This window comes from Lonchura striata, chromosome 1A (genome assembly GCF_050655825.1).
Source record: "Lonchura striata isolate lonStrDom1 chromosome 1A, ASM5065582v1, whole genome shotgun sequence".
In the NCBI taxonomy this organism is placed as follows: domain Eukaryota; kingdom Metazoa; phylum Chordata; class Aves; order Passeriformes; family Estrildidae; genus Lonchura; species Lonchura striata.
Window position 1 is genome coordinate 7,737,230 of NC_140741.1, and position 13,031 is coordinate 7,750,260.

The 13,031-nt window shown below is 43.7% G+C and overlaps 1 protein-coding gene across 11 annotated transcripts in view; it reads left to right on the forward strand.

The window, feature by feature from the left end:
- ITPR2 (inositol 1,4,5-trisphosphate receptor type 2) overlaps positions 1 to 13,031 on the forward strand; it is a 242,560-nt gene that overhangs the window by 220,055 nt on the left and 9,474 nt on the right. The window contains exon 56 of one of the 11 annotated variants that reach the window (XM_085570357.1): positions 11,441 to 12,717. The exons of 9 other annotated variants lie outside the window; for them this stretch is intronic. In XM_085570357.1, coding sequence (XP_085426483.1) covers positions 11,441 to 11,464 — 24 coding nt within the window. In that variant the 3' untranslated portion in view covers positions 11,465 to 12,717. One more of the 11 variants, XM_085570356.1, reaches the window with a different exon arrangement.

Sequence of the window (13,031 nt, forward strand, 5' to 3'; positions counted from 1 at the left end):
AAAATCCTAGTATGAAATCCAGGGAAGATGTGCTGCATAGCAGAAGCAATTGGAACTTCTTAAGTAAACAAAAAAAAAAAAGGAACACTTTCTCTTGCAGCCAGAGAATTTACTGTATGCTACATGCTACAAGGAATACTAAGAAATTAAAGAAAATAATCTGACTGCTGGAATGGAGCATGACATCTGACTGGAAGAAGAGATTTAGAAGTACAGCTTTGCTAAGGACCAAAAGAGTCAAAAAGAAAACTCTCAGAGGCAATTTTGCAGCTGTCAGACGTATGAGCTGCTGTAGCAAATCTCTTTGGTGTGTCCCAAACACAGCCTGATAATAATGAATTACACCACAGGCACGTGAGATGTGCTGCATTCCGTGCACTCATTAAGCCTGAGTATGGCTTTTGTCTTGAAGACAGATAAGCTGATTCAGACTCTGTGACAGCCTGAAAAAGCTGTGTGGCCATCCTTGTGATGCTGGGACAGGTGAGCAAGTCACAGGTAGGACAGCACATCCTGGTGAGAATCTGGCAGAAAAGAGACTTAAAATTAACCTTTTACAAGGGACTTGTCAATGGAATTGACTCACTGCTGAAAAAGGCTTGTTAGGGGTATATGGGCTTGGAGGAAATATTTATAAATATGGGTGGTTGGGATAGCAGGGCAGTCTTAGGACTTTTTTGAAAAGGACAAGGGGGAATGAGATTTTATATTTCATACTATACAGAATATGGCTGAAAGAACTCTGTGAATCATACTCCTGGAAAAACTCTCTTCATTCTAATTGTTTTCGTTATGATCAGGAATACCTTCTTATGGCTGCTTCTGTAGCTTTAATGGATTATGTGGAATTTAATGGAATTCTGTGTTTTCACAGCCAAATCGCTTAAAGAGAACTTCTACTCAAATCCAGTCTTTAAGTCCTTCAATACACATAGGTCAAAATTTTGGTGTATGCTGCAGTGACCTTAATGGAAAGAAGAGTTTAGCTCTACTATCCTCATCCTTACTATCCCTACAACTGCAGTAAGGAGGAACCAATTATTAATTGCATTTACCTACTCCTGTCTTGCAAAGTATTGCAGAAAGTAACATTGGAATAATGATCAGTGTTAACAAAGCACCAGGGAAAGCATCTACAATTTCTAATAATCCTTTTCTTTATTGCCCAGCCTCCGCAGAACCCAGAAATATGACTGTCTACTTTGTGACTCTCAGTGTTTTCTATGTATCATTTGTCCAGCAAACAGTGCAGCATCTGGTTTGAAGGCTTGCTGATAGCATAACAGATAAAAAAACCATGAATACTGTGGTTTCCTTGTTTTGGAATGTTATTTGAAAGGCTGGATGCCAAAATGGATGGGAATTATTTACACATCATTGTTCACCTCTCCAGTTTTTCAACTCAAAAAGGGGAAAAAAACATGTGGGCTATGTTCTACACACCCCTCACTCAAATGCAAGATTCTTGCAGATTTCTAAGTTCACTTGTATCTCTGTTCCAGGGATGATTTGCTTCAAGGCATTCCCATTATCCTGCATGTCTCTGGCCTCAGGTGACCTTGGGGTAGAGCATTTCTTTTGCTTTCTTGCTCTGGACTGTGGACATTGTCTCTGCAAACTCCTGGTGTTCCCTGTGATTTTGATTTTCCCAGAAGCTCTGTGTTTGTTTCAATGCTTAGCATACTGCTCTGAGGAGTAATTGAAGTAGTCAGGAGTTATCCAGCTCACATAAAGAAAGGTATTAATTTTTCTGGTTTTTTTTCTTTTTTAGAAAAAAAAACATCCAGCATAAAATGTATTCTAAAGCAACACACAGTTTATATACCTCAAGCTTTATGGAGATGTTGGTGGGAATAAAGCACTTCATCTCTTCCAGTGCTGCCCTTTCTTCTTGCACACTATCTTTTATCAGTTATTGGGTGAAATATTAATGAATATTAAAGCAGCCCAGTAGGTTTTATTATTTGTTTGCTCTCCAGGCCTCTTTTATGAAGTCAGACAGGTATTATACAATATCCAAAGAGACAGAAACTTTGAAAAGCTGGCTGCATGCCTGGTGTTTGCACTGAGAACCTGCATGAATGATTCCCCTATTGAATTTTCATTCCTGTAGAAAAAAACCTATTTATCTGACCCATTTGACCAGAAACACCCTCCCTAGCAAACCAGAGGTGCACCTAACTTGTATTACATTGATACAGCAATCTTTGAATGTTCTTTGTTTTCATTTGTCAGAGGAGACAGTTTAATGTGATAACTAGAACAATGAAGGTTAATATCCAAAATTTTATACTTCTCTTTTCAGAGGTGTAATTTGTCCACAAATATTTTACCCAAGCCTTGGTAGCTGTAAATAGATATATGGAGGTTAAAAAAAAGGACATGATTAGTTACTGAATTTTTTGCAGCTCAACAGAGATATGAATTAGCCTATGATTTGTACCTCCATTCATTTGCAAAAGTAAAAGGCTATTGGCGTAGCAATTAAATTAATTATTTTGCCCATTGGAAGAATGAAAGACTTTAGCAAACGAAACTCTGAAACTTTCATTCTCATGTGCTCTGTCCACAGTTCTTAGCAAGTTTTGTAATGGCTTTTATCAGCATTAGTGCTACCTGTCATAACTACATAATTACAGCACCTAATTATATTATTACTTATTTACCCTAGTTATGTAATTGGATGTAATTGTGCAATTATGTAACTCCTCAGTCAGCTGAAAAATGCTCTAAAACCAGCCTATGCTCCTAAGAGTAAAGGATACTGCAGTGAATTGAACATCTCTCTAAAGCAAGGCAATCTTTGCTGGGAAATTACAGGTTCTTTTCTCCATTATGGTCATTGGGACCATGAACCTTTTATTCCCATCAATGTGGCAGGGAGGAAGCAGTGCAGATAGGTTGAGCAACACCAGCCTGAAAGTCTGAACAATTGTCTTCTGATTCAGTTATTCTAAAAGCACTTATGTTGCACAGCAATGACCTGGCATTGGCCATGTGACAAAATATTTAAACTGTTCTATTTTAAATATTTTGAAAGTGTTAGCTTTTATTTCATTATTACTTTTCTTTTAAATTATTAAATAAAAGAAGTATTTAGCCATGTCACAAGGAAAATGCATTCCCCTTTTGAAACGTTCCAGTTATTTTGTTTGCTGTTTTTAAATACTGAAGTTTTGAAAATTCAGCTGAATTTCGTGCTCCTTTGAGCTGGTGTTGTTGTTTCTGTTCTTCCTATCTCCAGCTCATGGTTTTGCCTTCTTTTTCTATTAGATACCCAGAAGTGGGTGTTAGATGGAAAAGCAGCGCTGGGAATAATGCCAAATGAGCCATTGAGAAGCCTGACAATAGCTGTCATTCTGCCCATGCTGTGTGCTGGGCAGCGCCAGCCCTTTTCCCCTGGCACCCTCCTCTCTGCTGCCTCGCTGCTCTGCCTTCTGCCGTGTCCCACCTCGGCAGGGGAGGTGTGATGTGAGCCATGGCAGCTCCTGGCTGCTCCCAGGGGTCAGCTCGTGGCCAGACTTGCTCCATGTGGCTGTGACCCCCCCCCCCCCCCCCGGTACAGGAGTAGGGTGAGGGGACACGCTCCCTCCTGGAGCCAGAGCTGCTTGCGTCCAGCCCCTGGCACACCTTGCAAAGGGGATTTTTTGCATCTTGGCCAACCCCAGCAGACGTAACCCAGTGTCAAAACAGCCGAGGTGTGAGCCAAGGGCACCTATGGAGTCTTACAGCTGTGGGTCAGGAGGCTGCCTGCCCGTCCCCTCACACCTTGGGGGAGGTTGCTCCAGGGTTACTCAGTGGGCAAAAGGCATTTCAGCAGTGCCAGACCCTGGTGTGCTCCCCTGATGTCTGACTGAGTCAGTGGCCATCCCTGAGCAGACCACGTGGAGCTTCTAGGGGAGGCAGCTCCGAGGGAAATTCAGGCAGGAGAGGTGGAGACAGTAAAAAAGTGCTGTACAGAAAGGGAAAGGGCATGCTGACAGCATGGGGGTTTGTGGAACAAGCTGTGCTTTACTGCTGTCAATTTTTGTCAAATAATGTAGTAAAATTATATGTCCTAAGAGGGCTGTTGACCTCTGCTCTTAAAATAAAGCTTCTTTGAAGAAGGAAGAAAAAAGTCCTGACATCCAAAATTCTTCTATTGTGTTATCTGTCACCCTTTTGAATTTTGGAGGTAAAAGTTTTTTTCTGCTGGTTCTGTAGATATTCTTATTACATCCAAGGATCACAAAACTCCTTATGGGTAGAAAGAATGACCTAAAGCAGAGAAATGTCAATCCAAGGTAGCATGAATAATGCAGAACAGGCACTTGGGATCTCGGGAAGACACTCCATGTGCTTTTCATATGCACTTTGTTGATTCATCCCAGACAATTCCAGGAGTTTCCTTCCCCAGATGTCCACCAGACCCTTCTGCCGCAGCGAGAGCAGAGGGAGGAGCACCAGGGATATGTTTGTTCACTCCTGAGCTGCTGCAGTTCACAGCCCAGAGTACTAATGTGAAAATTGATGGCCACTGAAGTCACGCCAGTCTGAACTGCACTGGTTGAGGAGAGGACACAGATCTGGTTCTGCTGCCTCTGGATAGGTGGGATAATATCAGCAGGGAGAAAGGGCACCAGCTGTTTAGAGTGACCCCTTCAGCTGCTGCAGCTGAATCTGCCAGGGACACTGAGCTGCTGCTCCTGGCTCACTATAAATAAACTGTATTTTTGAGGCTTCTTCATTATCATTAATTCTAGTTCATTGTGAACTTTCTGATCCGGCAACTCCCAGGCTTGAAAATCCTTACAGGACTCGTGCACACACGTTGTGTTGGAGTGGGGCATGGCGTTTATAGCTTTTGAGAAGTTAGTAATGCTTCCATTGTCAGGACTGGGTTATTTTACTTTTTAAGATTGGCTTTGCTCCAAAAGCTAGCAGATGCTATCGAAGCCAAACTTGCAAGGGTGAAATGTATGTACATATCATTAAGCAATGCAACTTTTTCTTAATTACTTTTAAAAGGCTGCTACGATGCATGTCACGTTATGAGTAATTACTTACCATGGCAGTAACATCAAGAGCACAAAAGCTGGCTGCTAAATAAGATCTGAGGTCTCTGAGAAAGGCTCATTTCCTAGGAAATGCAGTGTTGGTTTTGTCTGCAGTTGGGTTTTCATAAATAAGCAATTAAAGAAATACACCTAAATAGATGATTTACAGCTCCCATTTTTCTGTTGTGCTCAAAATAGGAGAGTGAGTGAGAACGCAGCTCTCTATGTCCTTCCACGTGGGCATGGGCCCTGTGGGGAGTCCAGGGCTTTGGATTAGGTGCACCAGGTCCCAGAGAAAGTCCTTTTACTGCATCAAGGCCTGCCCCAAATCCACAGAGGAGCTCAGAGTTGATCACTATTGAGTGATACAGTCACTAAAATAGAGCCACTCTCAGATATCCGAGGGTTAGCCAGGTCTTACATGGACAGAATAAATTGAGGCACTGATCTTTCGGCTGCTAGGTGTTGAGTTATTTTTCTATTGTTGCTTTTCTTGTTTCTCAAAAATAATTTTCATTTCTGTGGGAAGACCACTGCTATTTTTGTTTCTCTGTACAATTTTGCCTCTCCGCTATTATCTCATTAAAGTGCTGAACACCTCCCTCTCCACTTCATAAAATAAGCAATCACAGTAACATGCCTAATTAGCTGCTTTCTTGCTCATTTGTGTTTCTCAAAGCATGAAAAGTTAACATCACGTGAGGATTTTGCATCTTTGCACAAAGCTCCCATTCTTCAAGAGAGCTGAGCATCTTCTTTTCTACTTGAAGGGTTCTGCATCTTCCAGCAATGGGCTCTTTGGCCTGCCATAAATAATTTAGTTGCCCTGCTTGGCTCAGTGATGCATGAGACGTGGGTAAATAAAGGGAAAGGTGGACTTCATTTGGTACGTGCTTGCAAAAGCTTCAGGTTTCAGTGGGTTTCTGTTTGTACACATCCTTTTCAGACAGGTAAAATTAATTATCCTGCTGCTGCTTGAACAGGAAGCCATGGATCTGATCCTGCCTCCTTAGAAATGATGTCAGCTGGAGCAGGAGAGAGCTTGGTATCAGGGCAGGTGCTGCAGCCCAGGCAGGTTTGCTGTGTGCAGTGAGGGGATGGTGGTGACCTTCATCCCCCAGCTGACTCGGGGAGGGACTGGCCATGGCACAGAGCCCTCGTCTCTGCTCAGCCCCTCACATACTTACAAAGCACCAACACAATCCTGTCCGTTTCCTTCTTTCCTTTAAAATCACTTCTGTGTACACAGCTGTGATGTAATTTCAAGTTACAGAGCAGAGACTAAAACTCCTCAAAAGTACATTCATTGATATTTAGAGGCTTTTCCCCCCGTGAGATCCAGAATTAGCAGTTTGATGATACCCAGACCTAGTCTTTTTGGCCCCTGTGATTTTGTGGCTCACTTGTAAGCTTAACTTGATTTCCTCTGTATTTTGAAGATTTGGCCACTTGTCTGTTTAGCCTTCAAAGATTTTGCTACAAAGATGGGTTCTGCCTTGATAATCCAGCATAGTCACAGCCTCCTTGTCCTCCTTCCAACTTCTACTCCTTCCATTTGCAAATTAAAATAAATGAGCTGAGTTGGATTGCTGTTTGTTTGCTTGCTGCTGGCCTTAAAAACTCGAGGAGGGGTCTGGACACGAGGATGTGTTCCTTGAAACTTGCACATCCCCAGGAGCAGGGAGTGGAGGAGCTCCAGCTGGAGCGCCCCGAGCCGAGCGGCACTGCTGGCAGGCCAGGGCTGCACTTCCCCGCTGGAATCCGCTCCCGCCTCCACCTGCCAGAGGCTGGAGCTCTTAACTTTCCAGGCAGCCTGCAAAAGCCATCTTTTATCCCTTTGTTAAAGAAGCCTGTGGCTTGAGATGGATCTGTGTGTGGGCAAGCCATTAGTCTGTGATTTCAAGTGAGGGAAAGGCTCTCCAAGGCACTGCATAGGCACCTACTGTTGCACTTAAAATGCTGGCAGTGACAGAGCCCTGATTCTCCCGGGACTGGCTGCACAGGGCTTTGCCAGTGAAAGCTGGACCTTAACTGGGATCACAGCTAGTGATAAGAAGTTGAACCCCAGAGGAACAATGTGATGAGCAGATCCTGAAACGTGTCAACTGAATTAATTTTGATTTTTCACGATGGGAGAAGCAAGAGACACGAAACACTTCAGTGCTGTCTGAGAATATTGTTGCAACATTTGAAAACAATTATTGCTCTTTGTATTACAGTGATACTAAGCCTCTGGCTGCTTGAATGGGAAAGAGACTGAAAAATTGTCTACAGCCAAGACAGATAACTGCAGATGCTGAGGGAAAGGCAGGACAGCAAGGTTCCCCAAAGACACGAGGGCAGTCAGTGAAAGAACAGAGAGGTGAATTTATTGACTTACCAGGAACTACATTTAAAAGTAAATAGGCTTGAAGTTGTTGGGACTCAAAATATAGCAGTGAGATTCTGCAAGATGCAAACCAGGGAAAGGCTACAAAAAATGTAGTTCTGCTGCTGACCTCTCACAGTGCAGAGGCAGCAAGATTTGGGGGGATTTGGTGCAACATTGGCTTGAGCTTGATTTACAAGGTACTACAGATATGATGAAGTTACATGTTTGCTGAATCTATCGTGGAAGGAAAAATCCACTGGCCCATATTACTCTGACTGGATAGGTTTCTGAATTTGTGTAACTTTAGTCTCATTGTGCCATTTATCTTTTGGGATCAGCTTTATAAGATTTGTGTCAGGCTTTTCTATTTGGTTGCAAGGCTGCTTTGCAGAATCTTCTTTCTTGTTTGTGTGGTGGATGTGTGTATGATAAAAAGCTACGATTGCATCATCTTTAATAAAAGCAAAGATGTATAGCCTAAAGAAATCAGATTAGTTGTAGAGAAAGAAATCAATCAGGTTGGCAAATTGCATCTGTGGGACAAAGTGCAAAATGTTTGTTTCATACAGTATTTATTGAACAAATTTGTTGAGAAGATGGTTAAAAATGCTCTAGGAGAAAAAAAAATAGGAACCATTTTGTTCAATTTAAATGGCATTGATGTATTTTTTACAGCATGAATTCTTGCAATATTACCAACAACAATCCCTGATAAAGTAGTTTGCACAATTGCCTCACAGGGCATTTTGAGATAAAAGTATATATCGGAGATTGTAAAGTGGCTGCATCCAATTTATATGTAATGGAACCCACTACAGCCATCCTCCAAAATTCAATAGATCAGGAATCACATTACACTTCTGTGAGTTTGGGGTAGTAGGAGCTCTAAAGAGCATCCAAAACAAACAGGCAGCTTTAAATCATGTTTAATGAACCCTGTGTATTTTATACACATGTGATTAAAATGTTTTGTTTCTGTTTTTCATTTTGTTGGGTGATGCTGAAGGAAAATCCTAAGTTCAGGCCTGTGAAACTGATCATCTGCTTGTTCTCAAGTGAAAATTCAGTTTAACTGAACACAGCAAACCATTTAAAATGATGGACTAAAAAAAAAACCAAAAAAAAAAAAAAAAAAAAAAGAAGCATATCTGTACCGAGGATCCATAATATTTCCTAGCAAGAACACTAAATGAAAATGTAGTATAGGCAGATAAAGGGTCATTTCTTTTATTCATGTATGCCTGCAGCCTTGAAAACAACCCACAGCAGACACAAACCTGAATGAGTAGAGGGCTCAGTTTTGCTGTTTCCCACCTATTTCCTGAAGGGAATAAAAGTGCAAGTGGATAGGTGGCACCTTGTGTGCTGCAACCAGACCTGCCACGGGGCCAGTCCTTGGCCATCGTGCCTGCATGGGCAAGGAGCTGTTCCTGCTGTGCAGAGGAAGGCACAAGCAAGCATTTGAGCAGAGCAAGGGGGCACAGAGCAGGCTGTCAGTGTTCAAGCCCATAGGGCTGGAAGGTGGCCATTGCTTGGTGTTGTTTTCTCAAGAGATGCTTCGCAGAGGAACTTAGAACTTAATCCTCTCCTCTGAGTGGTACTCAAGTATGTCCCTTATGATCTTCCAGGTCTTTTCCAGCCTTAATGATTCCATGATTTTGTGCATGTGTAAGGTGTGTGCATGATTGTATCATTGCTTAAAAATCTGTTCTGTGTGCTGATAGTCAATAATTCTTACTAATTTTCAAAGAAAGCGTTGTTCTTTCAGCTGTCCTTTCATACTGCCCCATGTGCAAAATACATCAGAGTGAAAATGGGCCCGAAGCAGGAACATTCAGATCAGGACTCAAAATGCCTCTGCTCTGGCAACATCCTAAACCAGAACAATTGCACTGCCATCAGCAGAGCTCTGCCTGTGTAAAGCTGAGAACAAGGTCAAGTCCTGAGCCTCTGAAAAACGAGTCTCCAGCTGAGTCTTTGTATTTCCCAAAGATTCTGTTACACCAAATTGAAGCTAAAGCCAGGAAATGGACAGTACTTGCAAAATACAAGGTGACAGGACAATTAAATGTGAAAAAATCCCCAAAACATAAATTTCAACAAATATGTTCCTGAATATGTGTGCTTCAAAAGCTAAGAAGCAGAGGTCATGGCTTGGAGTTTACCATGGAGTTAGACCCTGATCCATTGGCTCAAACCAGCAGGCACATTGACAAAAGCAGGTCCAAATTTGTGGTGTCCTCACCAGCTGGATGGTACATATGTGTCTGAGGAGGAGACATCATCTGTGGCCTGATACTGCAGGGGACGTTTACTTTGCAGTGGGATTCGTGCCACTGGCTTTTGTCTGGAGTTCAGCGTCTGGAGTGCTGCTGGCGTGTTTTGTGAAGGAAAATCAATATTAAGAGAGGAATGGGAGAAGGGGGGGCTCAGCTCGCTGGTGCGAGCCGTGTGGGAGTGGGAAAGGCAAGGGGCTGGGGAGGCATCGGAATTCTGGTCACTCTAAACAAAGCCAAGGGGAAGCAGCGACGCCGCTGCCGGGCTCGGCGGGGTCCTGGCCCACAAACCAAGCATGAACTCACTGAAATGCTGGGGGGAGCAGCAGGGGAAGCAGAGGAAGGGAGGACCAGGTTAGAGTTGGAGGCGTGTTGGTGGCAGAGCTGGGGCTGAGCGGGCAGCTCGGCCCCTCGGCTGTGCCAGGGCTGCCCCGGTGGCGCTGGGGGAGCTGAGGCTGTGGGGTTCCACAGCAGCAGCCCGGGCACTGCCAGCTGGGAGGGCACAGAGACCTGCCACGTTCCCCTGCACACGGGCTGCCCTGGCATTGTGCTGAGCTTCCCACACCGAGACAGCTGGAACTGAACCAGACAAGGTCCTTTCTTTAAGGACATGTGCGCTTCATGTCAGAATATTGAAACCATAGCCACGTGAACAAAGTTAGTAAGCTAGTGATTCATTGCTGTTTCAAACCTCTATCTAGCCACAGTAAATTTCTGCTCAGTAGTGACAGCCTGTGTCCACATGCAGGCTATGATTTACAGTTCTGTGTTTTGTATCAACAACATCTGTTTAACAAAAGAAGGGGAAAAAAAAAGCCAAGAACATTTATCTTCTAACCTCCGTACCAGATGTTTCGTTATGCACAAGATCCAGGGATTATATCAGAAATAATTATTTTAAATTAATGATCTGAAGTGTTTTTCCTAAAGTATGTCTCGTAACCACTAACAACATGAAAACATAGGAATGTGGAAAAATAAACTCATTTTTTACACAAATTTATAATTGTATCTATTTTAAGGGTGCAAATATTACGGACCAAATCCTAGCTTTTGATGGTAGTGTTGGGATATTTGAAGATTTGCACAGGACAATATCAATTATCAGGGTTATGAGAGAGATAAGGTGGCAGAGAGTGACTGATACAGCAGAAGAAAGCAACAGTTCAGAAATGTGCTGTGGGAAGGGATGACACCAGAAGCAAACGTGTCTTCAAGGAGAGCAGTGCTGGGGTGGGACACAAGCTGAGGCTCTCCAAGCACACAGCAGCTGTGCCCTGGCTCTCCCATGCGTCCCCTACGGTCCCTGCACACCTGCAGATCCCTGGGTTCCACCTGGACAGTGGCTGGACTGTGCCATCTCAGAAACAAAGCTGCTGAGTTTGGTTTCTGCTTGCCACCTTGCTGAAGTGGGATCCCTCCCCTTGTGGCTGCTCTCTGACTGCTGCAGCCCGGGTCAGGGTGGCATTTTCCTCTCTAGGGACACGCTGTGACTCACAGACCTGCACGTGGCTTGCCCACAACAGCAGTTGCATGCAGAGAGCACATTCAAACTTACAGAAAAAATTACTTCCATGATCGTTTCCATCTTTTGGAGGTAAATGCAAAGTCCCTTAGGTGTGTTTGATAAGCAGAAATATTGTGGTGCTTGTCCTTTACAGAGCTTCAATTTGAGTGTCTAAACTGCCCCGTAGAGCATCAGAGAAAATTCTTCGCAATTTGGGGTTTATTATCATTCCTCACCATAATTTTTGCAGGGGTATCATAAGTGGGAATGCTGATACAGAAACACTGAGACATTTATAACTGCCTGGCCTGGATATCAGTCTTGAAGAACTCACAATTACTCAGAATTACAGTGATAGATTCTGTTGCAGCCCTCAAAAACATTCAGGCAAGTTAAAATGAAAGTAAATGCATCAATGACACTGCTAAAGCAGAGAGTGGATCTGTATTGTGGTTTCAACCTTCTTTCAGGGGGTAACAGGTTTTTCTGTTTTTCTGTGAGTTGTGGGAGCTGTAGCATGTATCAATCCAGTGCAGACCCAGCCAAACCTATTAGTTTTCTTGTTGCATAAAGATTTATCTGTAATTGCCAAGGTTTATTTTTATTTTCTTTGAATTACTGTTCTGGATGCATATAGATGCATAACAATTCCTAATTTCCCTCCCTATATTCTTGTACAGCACAGATTGCTTATCAAATACAGCCTTAACATTAAAGTGTCAAACAGGATTTGCAGAAAGCTATTTAGGTTTGTAGTTTAGGATGAACATTTATCAAATTGTGGATTAGCTGAATCATGCACTGAACCAAATTATTATTGTCTGTGATTAAATCACAAAGTGGTTATTGCCCTGTGTCATCTAAAGCACACGATAGCTTAAATCTTGAAAATCCCTTTTTAAGGTGAATCTAGGAGCTACATAATGCTGGACTTTTAGGACCAGACTCTGTCCCTAGACATAAAAATAATAGCTTTCAAAAGGTCATTTGGACTGATCCCTCTCTGCTTATATGGGCAGCACATTGGGAAGGGAATGGATGGGTTTGCATTTCAGACATACAGAATAGTTCTCAGCAAACAGATCTCTTTGTACCCAGCACTAAAGTATTTATTCAAGGTGCTGGCCCAGAAAAGGGGAGTGAACTGTTCCTTCTTGTGCCTGAAAGGGCAGGGACTGCCTGCTGGAGAGCAATGGTGCCCAGTTTGTTTGTACAGAGGACTGGCAGTGCCACTCTTCAGCCCCGGAGGCCACGGGATGACCAGCGGGGTCTCTCCTCAGCACCAGTGCAGCAGAATTTTACCACCCCAAAGGGGCACTTGAGTGGCTACAGTCTCTCTAAAGAGGCTCAATCATCTGAAGCTGTCACGGGAGCCTTTTTTGGGGGCTGGAGCAGTGGTCGCTGCCTGCCCACAAAGATGTGCTCCAGGACAGCCCAGCACAGCACACGAAGGTGCCGGTAGCAAACCTTCCTGGTGATTGATGTCCACGTTCCTCTTGTGCACTCTTCAGCAACCACCTAGCTGAAGAGCAAGAGGGCTTCCAGCACCCCTGTTTTCTCAGCCTTGCTGTTGATGACAGCCTCTCTGAGTCACGAGGAGAGAAGGATCCTTGCAGAACTGTGGGCTGGGAGACACAGAGGCCGCTCCCCTGCCCTGGCGCATGCAGCAGGGCAGGTCACAGCACAGGAGGAGTCACGAGCAGTAATCACCACTTTTCCTGGTGAACAGATAGGAGGGAAGTCCTGAAAGGGCTTGTTTTCATGTTGCAACAAGGGGTCACGGGGTGGAAAGGGCTGAGAGGCACTGCATTAGAGCGTGCTGGAGAAATGAGTCTGGCACG